The 14,663-nt window shown below is 62.7% G+C and overlaps 1 protein-coding gene across 7 annotated transcripts in view; it reads right to left on the bottom strand.

Annotated features, from left to right (window-relative positions):
- TP73 (tumor protein p73) overlaps nucleotides 1-14,663 on the bottom strand; it is a 68,448-nt gene that overhangs the window by 33,473 nt on the left and 20,312 nt on the right. For 5 of the 7 annotated variants that reach the window (XM_082615603.1, XM_082615602.1, XM_082615606.1 and 2 more), the window contains exons 2-3: nucleotides 12,765-12,862; nucleotides 12,242-12,362 (exon numbers count right to left, since the gene is read on the bottom strand). In XM_082615603.1, coding sequence (XP_082471729.1) covers nucleotides 12,242-12,362; nucleotides 12,765-12,832 — 189 coding nt within the window. In that variant the 5' untranslated portion in view covers nucleotides 12,833-12,862. Of the gene's footprint in view, nucleotides 1-3,708; nucleotides 3,831-12,241; nucleotides 12,363-12,764; nucleotides 12,863-14,663 lie in introns of those variants that run through there. The other 2 variants (XM_082615608.1, XM_082615605.1) reach the window with 2 other exon arrangements.

Genomic DNA, 14,663 nt, shown 5'->3' with positions numbered 1-14,663 from the left:
TGTTGGGCTCGACCTGCTTTGCCCCGAGCCGCACTGGACATCCCCTCCCTCCCTCCCTCCCGTGGCTTCAGGAACTCCACGCTCTATTCCGTCCCACCTCCCACCGTCCTCCATCTGCTGCTTTCGTCTCACACACAGCACAGTCAAAGCAGAACGCTTACTTTTCACCCCAAATCCCACTTCTTCAGTTTCCCAGCTGAATAAGTGATCACTCCCTTCACCCAGTCACTTGGGTCCAAACCCCCAGCCCATCAGCAGATCCCGTCCGTCTGGAAGCCCAGGGCTCTCAGCCCCTCCCCTGCTCCCACCAGGTCCAAGGTGCCTACATCCCTCTCCATCCCGGGCCTCCAGCCGGCTCCCAGCCTTGCCCTGCCCTCCTGTGGTCTGCTCTCAGCACTGCAGCCCAGGCAGCTTCTAGAACTCACGAGGGATCACGCCCTCCTCCTGTGTGCCCTCATATGCAGTAGCAAGCACTCAGCAAATATTTCTTAAAGCACTGATTGACTTTTCCCTCCTGGGGTCCTCCTGTCCGAGGCTGCCCCTCCTATAGGAGCTGTCCCGTCCGTAGCGACAGGTGGGACCCTGCTCCAGGTTGCACGGGAGATCCAAGCGCTATGCCCTCCCGTGCTACCCCAGCTCAGGGCACACACCTACGACACCCACTGTGGGCCTGGCTCATGGGATGGTGGCATGGGGCCCGGCCCAGTCACCCGAGACTAAACCTTCGATGACCCTGCAGCCCAGACGGACCTGGGCCCGTCAACAGAGGCAGGCATGGGTGAGCCAGTGCTGTCCAGCACTGCCCTTCTCATCTCGTGCAAGCCTAAACTGATACACAGTGAAACAGGAGCCTGGGAGGCGGCTGCGTGGGGTCCCTGGACGCCCACCCGAAAGAGGAGTGGGCAGAGAAAGTTGGAGAGTCTGGGTGTTCTCCACGCTCATCCCATCTGAGAAGGGGCCCATGGGGCGTCCCCTTGGCTCCCTCCTGTCCCGTGAGCTGCTGGTCTGTGTAGTTGGGAGAAGATGCTTGGACCAGCAGCAAGCCCACCCCGGCACCAGCTGAAGGACCCCAGTAAGTGGGCCACGGCAGGGGGTTGTGCAGCCCTGACCGGGAAGCTGTGGGCCGTTGGCACAGCGTGGGCTACGGGCAGCAGCGTCAGAACCGGGGCTCAGAATGGTGGGTCCCTGGGAGCTTCCCTAGTGGTCCAGCGGTTAAGACTCTGTGCTCCCCATGCAGGGGGCCCGGGTTCGATCCCTGGTCAGGTGACTAGATCCCACATGCCACAACTAAAGGTCCCGGTGCAGCTAAATAAATAAATAAATATTTTTTTTTAAAAAGAGGTAGGGCTTCCCTGGTGTCACAGTGGTTGAGAGCCCACCTGCCAATGCAGGGGACACGGGTTCGTGCCCCGGTCCGGGAGGATCCCACATGCCGCAAGGCGGCTGGACCCGTGAGCCATGGCCGCTGAGCCTGCGCGTCCAGAGCCTGTGCTCCGCAACGGGAGAGGCCACAACAGTGAGAGGCCCGCGTACCGCAAAAAAAAAAAAAAAAGTAAAGAAAAAAAAGAGAGGTGGGTCCCCCAGGCGACCCAGGCGGGGGCCCCAACAGCATCCTGCATCTCCATGCCTCCTTCCCTGCCCAGTGGGTTCCCAATAACCACAAAGGCGACCACATGACCTCAAGTTCAACCCTTTTTGTTCACACCACTTCCCCTCTGCATGCAGTGGTAAGATCACAAATACTCTCCCTCTGGAACGGAAACGGAGACACTTTCACAAATCCGTACGACCCAGCCCAGCCCACCTGGCCCGGAAGGGGCTCCGGCAGCCTCTACCTACCATCAGAGCTGCTCTAGGCACTTGTTGACCAAACAATGAACAGGCCACAGTCATCCTGGGTCTACAGGAAGCCGGGTGATGGTGGGGTTGGCCATTGCTGGTCCCCAGGGCGGGGCGGCGGCAGCAGCAGGGTGGACGCCAGCAGCCCCCTGCTGCCCACAGCTCCTGCAGGAAGGCGACGCTCCAAGGCCCAGAGCCGGGGGGCCGTGCCTCCCATCACTGACCCCTCCCCCTGCCTGAAAGGCGATGAGCTGCAGCCTCGGCGGACTTACACTGAGACACCCGTTTCGTTCGAGAGGAAAGATTATACCAGAGTCCTCCATGTCCGCGGGGCTTCTCAGCTGGCCGGGCAGGGACACTGGTCTCCAGGTCCCCGGGCCTCTGGCTCTGCCTTGGGTTCCGTGTGTGACTACAGACCCCCAGGCGGCAGGGAGACAGTCCCTCCCGGCTCACGCACCATCTTCATGGAGAGGCTGGGGGTACAAGGCTGCTCCCCGGGGAGCCCCTGGCCACTGTATGAGCCCAGCGACAGGGGCTAGTGGGTAAATGGATCAGTAATGGAATAAGTGAAAGAAGGGAGCCATGAGGACTCTAGCTGTGGCCCGCACAGGGCTGCACCCTTTTCCAGGGCTGGGTTTCAGATAAAAAGCTCATGCCGTGGGTGGGAGAGGCCACGGAGCTTCCAGATGTGAGTGAACGGAGCCAGTGCCTGGGTCAGCCCATGTAGACGGGCCGTACACCCCTCACCCCTCCTGGGTCCCCCACACACGGCATCACTCTTCCCATGGCCTTGCCTGGGGACGCCCCCCTGCAGGCACAAACACACGTACCTGTTCCAACACACAACGCGAACAACAGCACACACACCCACTGTCACTCACACGCTCAGACACACGCACACAAACACACCTTTGGGCGTGCACAGGGCCAAGGGACCGCAGCTCTTTGTGGCTCTGCGCTCATGGCTCCTGTCCTCCGCCCGCAGAGCTTGGGGACACCTGGACTCTGTCCAACTGTCCATCCCAACACTCTGCCCACTGCTGGGTCTCCCGCAGGGCAGGTGGTACCCATGGCCCCCACGCCATCCACCTCCCGGGCAGGAAAGAGGCCCGGTGGGGAACAGCTGAGCCCCTGCTCAACCAGCAGCCTGGTGCCCGCTGGCCCCCGGGACTGGGCACGCCTGGAAATGAGCCCAGGTTCCCGGGGCTCAGGCCACAGGGGCCAGGCACAAGCTGCGGTCCCTTCCCTCCCTCTGCCCGGCCCACTGCCATCGTGAGGGGTGACAGCACACCTCGAAGCCAGCTTTCTGTGAGCCCCTGACCTGCAGTTTGGCCGGCAGGGAACACTCCTGCCCCCGCAGCCAAACGAGCAGCTTCCCAGGTGAGGATGCTCTTGTCCTGGGAGCAGGTGGTGGCAGCCCAACAGCCAGCCAGAGCCCAGGGAGCAAAGAGAGCCTCCAGGGTACACTGAGCTCCTGCAGCCGGGGGCAGGGCCGGGCAGGTGGGGCGGCCCACCCTGAGCCTCGGACAGCCCAAAGCCAGGGAGTGAGGGAAACCCGCACGTCTCTAGGGAGGGCCACCAGCTGACCAGACTCCCACCCACCCTCCTCCCCCTGGCTGTTGGTCCTGCCCAGCCAGTGGGCACTGGTCCCTAGAGCTTCTCCAGGATGGGCAGGCACCTGCCTCCGCGCCCGGGGCCGGCCCCAGCCCCTCGGCGCCTCCTGCCTGCCTCTGCTCACCCTGCATGGTGGCATCCCATCCGGTCCCAGGTGCCGAGCAGGGCGACAGACAAGAGAATGCCCTGTGCATCCTCCACCACGGCGAAAGCCCCACCAAGTTCCCCTGAGAAGGATGCACGAAGCGCACCTACCGAGGCGAAGTGCTGCACGGGGTCACTGACGTACAGCATGGTGGGCGCACGGGGGTCTGCACACGCCGGGGAGCTGGCGTGCTGCGGGGCGAGGCATGGGGATGGGTGGCCGGGGAGCCGGGGGCAGGGGTGCAGCCGCCCGGCAGGGTGGACCCAGGCAGAGAGGCTCCGTGGCTAGGCGGGCAGAAGCACAGGACGCTCCAGAACATGTGGGCTGGCCATGGGCACTTTGGCCCTCTCCATCTGCCTTGGTCCTGTCAACTAGCTGCATCTAACAACAAAACGGGCGGCCCACCCCTTTATTCCTCATGACTATCCATCAAAGTCCAGGGCAGGCCTCAGCTTGCCCACTGCTGGGTCGGACCGCACCAAGGCGGCTGCGCAGGGAGGGGGTGGCTGCGGGGCCGCGGGCCGCCTCCACAATGAGGCTGCGCCTGGCTCTTTCTGAGATGCTGCCCACGGGAGGCCCTGGGGGCCACAGGCCTCCACCCCAGAGCATCAGGGGGCCAGCCCAGGCCCTCAAGAGCTCGGGAGGCAAAGCCAGGCCACCCCGCAGGGAACAGATGGTGCCTCCAGCCCTGTGCCCAGGGTGGAGCGAATCCCACTCCTGCCTAGGGACTGTGGTGGTGCTCTGGGGCTGCCCCAAAGGGCTGAGCAGAGACGAGACGCACTCGGGGAGACTTGCTGCCTGCGGGACCCCATAGGGAGCCTGGTAACGGAATGAGCATCTGGATGTGGCCCAACGCAGCCCAGAGCCCGTGCCCCAGATGCTGCCCGGCCTGCCGCTGGCCATGTCCCCACTGCTGCCAAGCCCCGGAATGAGAGGGAGGTGGTCCAGAAGGAGGACCGCTGGAGCCCCGCCCATCGCAGTGCATGGACGGCACTGCCCTCAGCACTGCCAGGGGCTCAGAGATGGGGGCCCGCCTCCCCGGCGGCTTCACAGTGCTCACCGCCACTCCCTTTCTGGAGGACCATCCACTGTAACTTAACCGTCTTTGACACAAAGTTGGCATAGGGGCCGGGATCATCCCTGGAAGATCAACGGGCCCAGATCACGTGAAAGTGGATGTGAAGTTTCCAAGCCCCCAGAGCCCAGCTACTTCCATTCCCCAAGGAGAGCTTAAAAACCCGCAAGGTGCTGAGAAGGCGGCATGTAGACCCCATCTCTCTCCCGGCCTGTTCTCGGCACATCCCGGGGAGCTGGGAGCAGTGGGGTTACGCAGAGGGAGGCCAGCCCGAGGAGCCCGTGACGTGTCCAGCCCCCCAGCTCCTCTGGCTGAGGGACAGGGGGATCCCAGGCAGGGGACGCGCAGCCAGGCGCTTTCCCCAAGGGGCTGGGCCGGGAGTCCCCGGCTCAGGCTCTGGGTGCCTTGGCAGCTGCAGCCAAAAGCACAACTCAGCACACGCGGCCTGAAGCCCCGTGACTGCGTGTGGCCATGGCTGTTACTCCCAATGCACAGGTGTCCCTCACTCACAATGAGACATCAAGGTTTGTGGGGCAGACCGGTGCTCAGGAAGGGGGTCTGCAGCGGGGCCCAGGCTGCAAGTTCTGGCCAGAGGCAGCGGCCGAGAGCCTTCCTGCCCAGGATGCCCGCAGGCGGGAAGGCCAGGGCGGGGTGGGGGGGTGGGGGTGAGGGGGGGGGGAGACTGTCGGTCAGTGAGATTCCTGTGGGTGTTGCCTGGGCTTCTCCCAAGAGGGCCGGGGGGCTTAGCAGGTGACTGGATGGAGGGACACACAGGTAGGTAGGAGAGGAGGGGGAGGACCTGGGGTCAAGCGCAGAGCCTTGCGCAACATTGGGCAAAATTTGAGTTGATCAAAAGGGACGCTATCTGGGTGGGCCTGACCTAATCAGGGTGACTTCCACCTGACGGCCTCAGGAGCGAACTGCCAGGCTGTGGAGGGCCCACGTGGCAGGGTGTGGCGGGCGGCCTCTAGGAGCTGAGAACAGTGGCCCTGGGTCAACAGCCAGCAAGAACCTGAAACTGAACTCTGCCAACAACCAGAGCCTGGAAGAGGTCCCAGGCCTCAGACAAGATGGCAGTCCTCACTGATACTTTGAGTACAGCCTGGTGAGACCCTGAGCAGGGGGCCCAGTGGGGACATGCAGGACTCCCGACCCACAGAAGCCGTGAGATAATAAACGGTGCTGCTCTAAGCCCCTCTGTTGGTGGTGATTTGTCACGCAGCACGGCTGAGTCATACAGCAGGGGAGTGAGCAGGCAGGAAAAGACCTTGGGCAGGAGAAGGCCAGGGCTCCGAGGGACCTTGGACGGCTGGCACGGCCGAAGGGCTCAGGCCTGCAGGGCACAAGGCAGGGCCCAGGAGGGGCTGGCCACACATGTGCCCAGACAGGAGGCTGCCCACAGGGAGGCAGGGTCAGGTCGGGAAGACCTCCTCTCTTGAGCCCTGTTGGAAGCTCTGAAGGCACAGGCGCCACGCCCCACCCACACTGCGGGGGCACCTGAGGCCTGAGAACCAGCATGGTCCGCACAACGTGAGCCTGGGCCAGACTGGGATTCCCAGCATGAACGAGAGCCCGTTTCCAGCTCTCAAAGTGCCGGAGCTCCGGCATCTGTCCCAGAGCATCACCCACTTCCTGTGCATTTATCCAAAATCCTGGCCATCCGGGGACAGGGACGGGGGAGCCGGGGCCCCTGCCCCCAGGAACTCTTCCTGGCTTAGTCCTCAGCTGCCAGCGCTGCGCTCCCAAGTCACCCCGCCGGGCCTGCGGCGCCTGCTCTTCTGAGTTTAACTCACCGGGACTCCACCTCACTGACTACTTCCGCAGGGCTCGCGGCAGCGGGGCGGGGGGGTATTTTCTTGCACGGCCCACCTGCGCAGGAAGGGGTGAGTCACCAGAAGGGCACCAGTGATGTGTCAACTTCAGGTCAAACTCCTTACACCACCTGCGGACACCCACAGGCAGGTGGCTCTGTGACCCGGTGGCTGGTGGGGCTCACTGAACCTGAGCTCCGGCCCTACGTCCTCCGGGCGGCAGGCCCTCCCTCGGCCCACCGGACCCCTCTGGGGGCTGGCTCTGTTCCCTGACAAGGCCTGCTCCAGGGAGTGTACTACCGGACTGTGCCCTCCTGGCTGCCAGGCCTGGGGAGAAACGCCCCCTCCCCAGGCCAGGAAGGCCTGTCCTGGGTGACTGCTAGGGTCTCAAGGCCCCGAGTGGCTGCAGGTTCTAACCCTGGTGTCTGTCCCCTGCGTAGCTTACTGGGCACCTGGGAAGGGGCCGGCGGGGCTCCAGGGTGGATCAGCCCCCAGACACAGCCCCCTCTAGGGCCCAGGCGCCCACAACAGCTGTCACCGGAGAAAGGCACCAGAAGAGGCAGGAAGGGATGCAGGGAGGGGGCAGGCATGGGCAGCCAGGGTGGCAGGAGGCGCTCAGACTCCGGGAGGATGGGCGGGGGAGACCCGGAAGGGATGGTCAGGGAGGAGAGCCCGCCAGCCTCAACCTCAACCAGCCGCATTCTCAACCGAGCTCCCCTTTCCTCCGTGCATCGTCACAGCTGGCCAGAGCCCTGCCCCCTTCCGTTTTCTTGGAGGTTTTTGGGATCCCAGTGCCCCCATCAGGGATTGAACCCAGGCTCCTCGGCGGTGAAAGTGCCAAGTCCTAACCACTGGACCGGCAAGGAAGTCCCCCTGCCCCCGTTTTGTCCTGAGGGACACTGAGAATCAGAAAGCCTGCATGGCCCAAAGCCCAGGCCCAGACCCAGCACGGGATGCATACGGCCGCTGCCTGCTCGGGACCCCATGAGCGCTCACCATGGGGGCTTCATCCTGTCCATGCTCCTCTCAGATTGTGAGGGCCTCCAGGGCCAGGGGAGACCCTACAAGCTTCCCCTTGTCACGGCACCCGCCAGCGGCCTAGGAGTCACTTCCCACCTCGTGTCCTCTGGGCAGCCCTCATTTCGAGCCCACAGGAGGCCGGGTGTTCCCCTCTCTCCTCTTGTAGGAGGTGGGGGCCTATTTTATAGGTGCTTGTCGTGGGTGAGCCGCCAGGGGTCTACAGGGACAGCTAGAACTGGAGGCCACCACACAGGGCAGGAACTCCACCGAAGGGCCCCAAGGTGGGCCTGGGGCGCTGGGCCCTTCCCTGGCACAGCGGGCTCTGGGCTGGAAGCAGCTGCTCCCGGAGCCCTCCTTGGTTCCACTGTTCTGGGTTCCAGGGGGAACAGCTCTCTTAAACTCAGTCCTTGTCCCTGGTCTCAGCATCACGTCTAGTGTTTGTCATGCGTTCCTACAGGTCAGGCACCATCAGTCTTCCTCACAATCCTGGCTTAGATCCTCACTGGCCCATTCTACAGACAAGAAAACTGAGGCTCAGAGGGTCAAATAACTCTCCAAGCAAAGAAGAGGCGGGGGTGGGATCTGACCTCCGAGCCCCCGACGCCCTTTGCACCATCTCAGCCCTGTGGTGTGGTGGACCCTGGTTGCAGAGACCTCAGGGAGCTCAGTGTCCCCCCCAAGAATCTGTGCTCTGGGACTCCAAGGCCGAGGGGCCAAGTGCTCCCATAGGGGCCCTTCTCCTTCTCCTTTAACTGCCCGACTCGGCTTCCTCAGCTACCCGGCTTGGGAGGAGGGTGGTCCAAGGCCCCACAGGGCTGGCAGAACCTCTGCTGGGACCCCATATGGCCTGTCACCCCAGGTCCCCAAGTGAGGGCACCGAGGCTCAGAGACATGGGGACTCGAACCCGGGACAGACTGGCTCCTCGGGCGAGGCCCCTCCCACTCTGCCTGTTCCTACCGGCCACTGAAGCAGCGGTTAAGGGCGTCCCGGGGGTCTCCAGTGGTCTGTTTCCTGACAGGGTCGGGGGTGCTGCTCAGGAACCTGCAGGTCAGGCAGGAAGTAATCTGCTTGGTCACCAAGGCAACCGAGCAGGGTGGAGACCCAAGGCCCCCAGACCACAGTGTGTGCCACCCCCAAGGACCAGTGACCCCGATACGAGGACTGTGCCTGCCTTGGCCTCAGCCTTTTGCTGGATGAGCCCCACGACCCGGAGGGGGTGGTGGCCCCAGAGCCTGGGGCTGGGGTACGGGCACACATCACCTCAGAGGACAGCGGCCAGAGGGAGCGGCATGGGGGCCTGTGTGTGTATGTGTGTGTGCACGAGTGCGGGCACGCATTTTACAAGGGCCTGAATCATGACTACAGGACAGGTGGCGAGAAAACTTTTGACTCTGCAGCTGCTGCTTTCTTGACCTGGAGCCTGGCCTGGGGAGCACTTGACCTGTTACCAGCCTGGAGGAGGGTCTACCCCCCTCCCCGCTGAGCCCCAGGCTTCCCCTGACGAGGGACCTGATGGTGGGTGGGGATGGAGCCACGGGGGTGGGGGTGAGGCACTCAGGAGTCCCCACCCACACCCCAGCATCACCAGGTCGTCCTCAGCAGCACAGTGTCTGCCGGGGCTGTGTTCTGGCAAGAAGGTCAGGCCTTCTTGGCCGCCAGTCTGGACTTTAAGACAACACCACGCAGTTCAGCTCTGCGGGGCTTCCTGCCTGCACCCTGGACTCCGTGGGCCCCTGCTCCAGGCCTCTGGACGCATCAGGCAGAGGCTCTTCTGCAAGGCATCTAGGCAGTGGGCTCTGCAGCCAGCTGCCCAGCTGTCCAGCTGTGTCTCTGAGCCTCACCTTTCCCTCTGGGCTGCGCTGGGATACATGAGGGTGAGGGCTGGGCTACACGCCAGGCCCCAGACCAGTCTCTGCTCTCACGATGTCAGGCAGGGGTCAGGATGAGGCATTCGGAGGGGGCCCGGCTACCCCCACCTACCCCTGCCCCCAGCCAGGGCCAGCGTGGTTCTGGGCATCCCCACCTCTGCGAACCTGCAGGACTTTTACTAAGAGGCGTGTCGCTAGCTGATTGACTTGGCCCTCTTGTTGGCAGAGGTGAGAGGCCCCATTCTGGTTACCCCACGGCTGGTGAGAGGGGTGTCCTGCCCTCCCTGGCCCGGACCTGCTCAGCATCAGGTATCCTCCCTGGAGGGGGGCGTCCCGCCCCACAGGAACCCAGAGCTGGTCCGCTCCTGACACTGGGTTGTCGGGGTCTCCTGGGCCTACTGCCCTCCAGGGGGTGAGCCGGGCAGCTGGGAGGAGGGGAGGTGGGGGCTTCTGGAACTACAGAGACAGGCCTCTTAGGAGACTGCATTCAGGGGCCCTCCCTCCCTGGAGCCTGGGGGCAGCTCCTGTCCCTCCCCAGAGTGGATGTAGGGTGAGTGTCTGACAATTTGCTTTTTTTTTTTTGCGGTACGCAGGCCTCTCACTGCTGTGGCCTCTCCCACTGCGGAGCACAGGCTCCGGACGCGCAGGCTCAGCGGCCATGGCTCACGGGCCCAGCCGCTCCGCAGCATGTGGGATCTTCCCGGACCGGGGCACGAACCCATGTCCCCTGCATCGGCAGGCGGACTCTCAACCACTGCGCCACCAGGGAAGCCCTGACAATTTGCTTTTTGATTGTAATGTAAGTGCCTGACATTAGGCTTTGGATGGGTGGGACACCCACTTCAAAGACATGCACCTCGACAGCTACACAACTAGGTCAAGAGCCTAGCTGCCTCATCCCTGAAGGCTCCCTTTCAGAAAGCCCTGGTTGACCAGATAATGGACCCTGGAGTGAGTGACCCCACGTCTCCCTTTCACAGTTTAATTCCACTGTTATGTTTTAAATTCACCAATAACGAATCAACCCCCCAAACCCTAGGCACCCCATCCTCAGCCCCAATAAAGGCAGAGCCCTGGGTCTTCTCTCTCTCTCTTTCTCTCCCCCCCACCCCACCCCGCAGTGCAGATAGTAGGGCTCCGGTGAACACCCCAGGCATCCTAGCCCTCTATTGACCGGCTGAGACCCACCCAAGACAGTGGCGCCAGGACACTGATGTCCAGAAGGGACAACCGGGACCGTGAGAGGTCAGGACCCTTGGCTCCTGGGGAGATGTTGGCAGACAGGAAATGGTCCGAAGGGACAGGGCAGCACTACCTGGCCCTGCCCAGGCCCAGCGTCTGCCTCGGTTTCCTCACCTGTAAAATGGGACTATAACAGGCAGATGTTTCTGCTCTAATGGTGTCCTGAGCAGAGGCAGGAGGCCTGGGCTGGGCAGGCAGATTCCTCAGGTCCACTCTGAGGGGCTCCTCAGAAGCAAGGACGTCACAGGGAGCTCGCCGCCCCCCAGACCTCCACCTGCCCCAGTTGCGACTGCCCGAGCAGGTGCCTTCTCCTCGCCCCATGTGGTCCAGCGGGCCCTGGGCCAGCCCAGCATCCGAAACGGACACTGACGTAGGACGTGGGGACCCTTCCTCATCCCCCACCCCCTTGACCCTGGCTCATTCCCACGACTGGAGCCCCCATGGTCCCCACTGTTCACCAGATGCCTTGGCCGGGTGTGTGTTGGGGTGAGGGCTCTGATCTGGAAGGGGGCTTTAGGGAGAGGGGGCCAGACTCTGAGCCCCCCCCACCTCCAGAGTTCCCAGCTCCGTCTCCCTCCTGCACACTGGCCCTGGCCTGGTGTGGTGCCCCGAGGCCACTGTGCTGGGCTGTGGGGGCCAGCGGCCATCCAGGGAGCCGCCATCCAGGGAGCCGCCATCCGGGGAGCTGCAAGAGGCAGACCCAGGTGCTTCCCTCACGCACTTAGCCAAGGTCCCACGACAAGTCCCCGTCTGAGGGAGCTGTACAGCAAGCCTGTGGGCAGGACAGAGCAGCCCTGGGTCCGGCAGAGGCTGTCCCAAGGAGGTGACCACAGGGGGCGCTGGGGACGGCAGGCGTCGTTGGGCCTCCCCAGGGCCAGGGGTCCTTATACACCCTTCTTGTGTCTCTCCTGCCCCCCACCTCCTGGCCCACCATCGCCTGGCAGTGGGTGGCCAGGGAGAGAGACAGGAGTATGGCCACCACCCGGTTATCACAACCCTCCTCCAGCGTGGCAAGGCCTGAGACACCACAGGGCTGGCGGCTGTCAGGGCCTCAGGTGCCCCTGCATTCCCCATCCAGCCTCCCTCCTCTGGAAACAGCAGCTCCAGCTTCCTTCGGGGCGCTCTTCCCCATAAGTCAGTGCCTGTGGTGGGCAGAGCCCACACCACTCCACTCCATCCTGATCCTGTTTCAGGGGACCCAGGCCATCAGAGGCACAGGGATGGCTCAGCGATAGGCATTCAGAGATAGGCATGCTGGACTCTGGGCAAAGAGGGGTCGTTCTCCAAACAAAGCCACCACAGGGGAAGCAGAGCAAGAGACAGAGAGGCAGCTGTTTGAACACCTGGATCCAGCCATTCCGGAATTCATTCATACGCCTAGATCCAGCCATGCCTGAAAGGCTTCCTACACCTGGATCCAGCCATGCCTGAAGACCTTCCTACACCTGGACTGACAGTTACATGAGCTGATACATTTTCCACGTTGCCATCTGAAATGTGCTGACAACCCCAGAGAGGAAGCCGTACACCTGAGAGCCTGTTTCCTGGTTCTGCAGGCTCCCAGGACAGGACAGTCCACATTTACTGCCCCTATCCCGAGTCCTCCGCAGAGGGCAGCCCACTCACCATGACAGAAGTGGTCATGCCCTGCAGGTGGAAGACATCCATGCTGGCCTCCGCACCACCCACCACCTCATCATTCCCCTGGCCAGAATGGGGAAGGTCAAAGTAGGTGCTGTCCGGCTCCCTAGACAGAGGAGGGAAACAGAACAGGGAGCACAGCCATCAGCCCAGATGGCCCAGGCCTGGAGCTCAAGGCCAGCCCGCAGCTCCTGGGGGGCCTCCCTCTCCCACCGCCACGGATTCCTTCAGCCCCTTGTCTCCTCCGCTCCTTCCCTGACCCTCAGCCCGTGCGGCCTCCGGCCCCCTTACCCTACCAGCCTCTCCAGGGCTGGTGTGAGTGCCAGGCTGGCATGGCCACACACAGGCTTTGTCCCCTGGACCCAAGCCCTCTGGAGGGCTGGTCAGAGGAAGAAGCCCAGACATTGGACCCTGCGTCCCCAGGAGAAAGCCCAAGGCGGCAGCTCCCTGTCCAGCCCCCGAGTCCATCCCAGCCCCCGAGTCCAGTGGGCTCAGACGAGGTACTCACAGAGAGCTCCAGAGGTGCTGGAACGTAGCCCCCTCGTCGGTGGCGGTGGACTGGGTGGACTGCGACATCTTCCCACTCCCGGCCGAGGGCAGCTCGCTCTGCCAGGAAGAAAGGACAAGAGTGCGGGTTGGGAGGGCATCCTCTGCACTCCTCAGCCAGCATCCTTGGGCGCAGGTGGTAGGCGGGGCCGACGATGACCACTCGAGGACGCCCTGGAGTGCTAACCAGGCGCACACCCTTCACCCAGCCCCTCACTTCATCCTGCCCTTTCTGGGGGCGGGAACCGAGGCCTGGGGGTGGGCAGCCTGGCTTCAGACCTGGCTGGGGGCCTGGGCAGCAGGAGCTTCTCAAAGCTGCCACCCGTGAAATGGGGGTGCCAGCAGCGTCCCCTCGTGGGGCTGCTGCAGGGCCCCTTGGGAGCACGCATTTCAAGTCTCTACGAGAGAAGTCGGAAGGAGAACGACAAATACCATGTGAAATCACTCATATGTGGACTCTAAAAAAACGACACAAATGAACGTATGTATGAAACCGAAACAGACTCACATAGAGAAGAGATTTGTGGTTGCCAAGGGGGAGGGGGGTGGGGGAGAGATGGGCTGGGAGTTTAGAGTTAGCAGATACAAACTATTATATATAGAACAGGTGAACAACAGGGTCCTACTGTACAGCACAGGGAATTATACTCAATATCCTGTGATAAACTGTAATGGAAAAGAATATGAAAAAGAATGCATATATGTGTAAAACTGAGTCACTTTGCTGTACAGCAGAAATTAACACTACTTTGTAGATCAACTATACTTCGATAACAAATAAATTAAAAAAATAAAAACAAAACAAAAAAATGAAGTCTCTGCTGTGCCTGGGTCATAATTACACTGGAACGCGCGTGGCCATTATTATCATGACCTGCATCTCTAGGTCTGGCCTGGGGGTAGCTCAGGCCAGGTCTGGGGGCTCCCGAGGCCCCAGCAGCTGGCGACAGCTTAGATCCCGGGTGCCCGCTGGGAAGGGGATGTGCAGGGCCCACCGGAGGCTGGAGCCGAGGCCCTGGTACGAGCCTGGCTGTGCCCGATTGCTGCAGGCTGGGCGGCCTTTCATCTCTGATGCGGGATCCTTGAGTGTGGCCTGGACACAAAAGCAGTGTCAACCCCACGAGGCAGCCGCCACAGCCGAGGCCAAGAAGCTTCTCTGTCACTGGAGGGGGTCACTGCACGAGTGGCCCCCCTTCAACGAGATGCCCAGGGCTTGGGGCGCCCCAACTCAGTGCTTGCTGGCCTTTGTCCCCACTGTCACCCCTCCTGAGGGCCTCCATGCCCACCCGAAGCAGCCACCCAGGAGGAGGTGGCGGTGACCACACCGGGCACATCTTGAACCCTTGTCCTACGGTAGGGGGGAGGGGCAGGGAAACCAGAGCCCACCCTGCCCACTGCCCCCACCCAGGCCAAGGTGATGTCTCCCCTGGGCCAGCCTCCAGGCTCTTGGCAAGGGGCCACAGGAATCAGCTTGGCCACCGCCTGGCAGGGCCCAAGCGGGCAGGCCCGGACCTGCCCACGGCCATCGGGGGAGGGAGGGCGCGGCCTGCAATCTGTCACTCTGTCTGTCTCCAGGCGGTGGGCCCTGAGAGAGGTCGGTGGCCTGCTCCCGGGGCTGCCACGTGCCAGGCCACCATCCCTGGAGCAGTGGCACGAGCTGGGAGGGCCCGGGCGGGGCCGAGTGAGGATGGCCGGGACTAGGAGCTTGGAAAGTGCTGGCCACAAACCAACTCTCCAGCAGGCTCGGAGACCACTCCACCCACTCTCAGGAGACCAGGGCTCAGAGAGGTTATGTGACATGCCGAGGTCACACAGCATAGCTGTAAGTGCAGGGACAATCAAGTGGTTTTCTCAGAATTGG

This window comes from Mesoplodon mirus (assembly GCF_964341445.2).
Source record: "Mesoplodon mirus genome assembly, chromosome: 3".
NCBI lineage: Eukaryota > Metazoa > Chordata > Mammalia > Artiodactyla > Ziphiidae > Mesoplodon > Mesoplodon mirus.
Note: the sequence above shows the minus strand (reverse complement) of the source record. Positions and strands in the feature narration are given on the sequence as shown.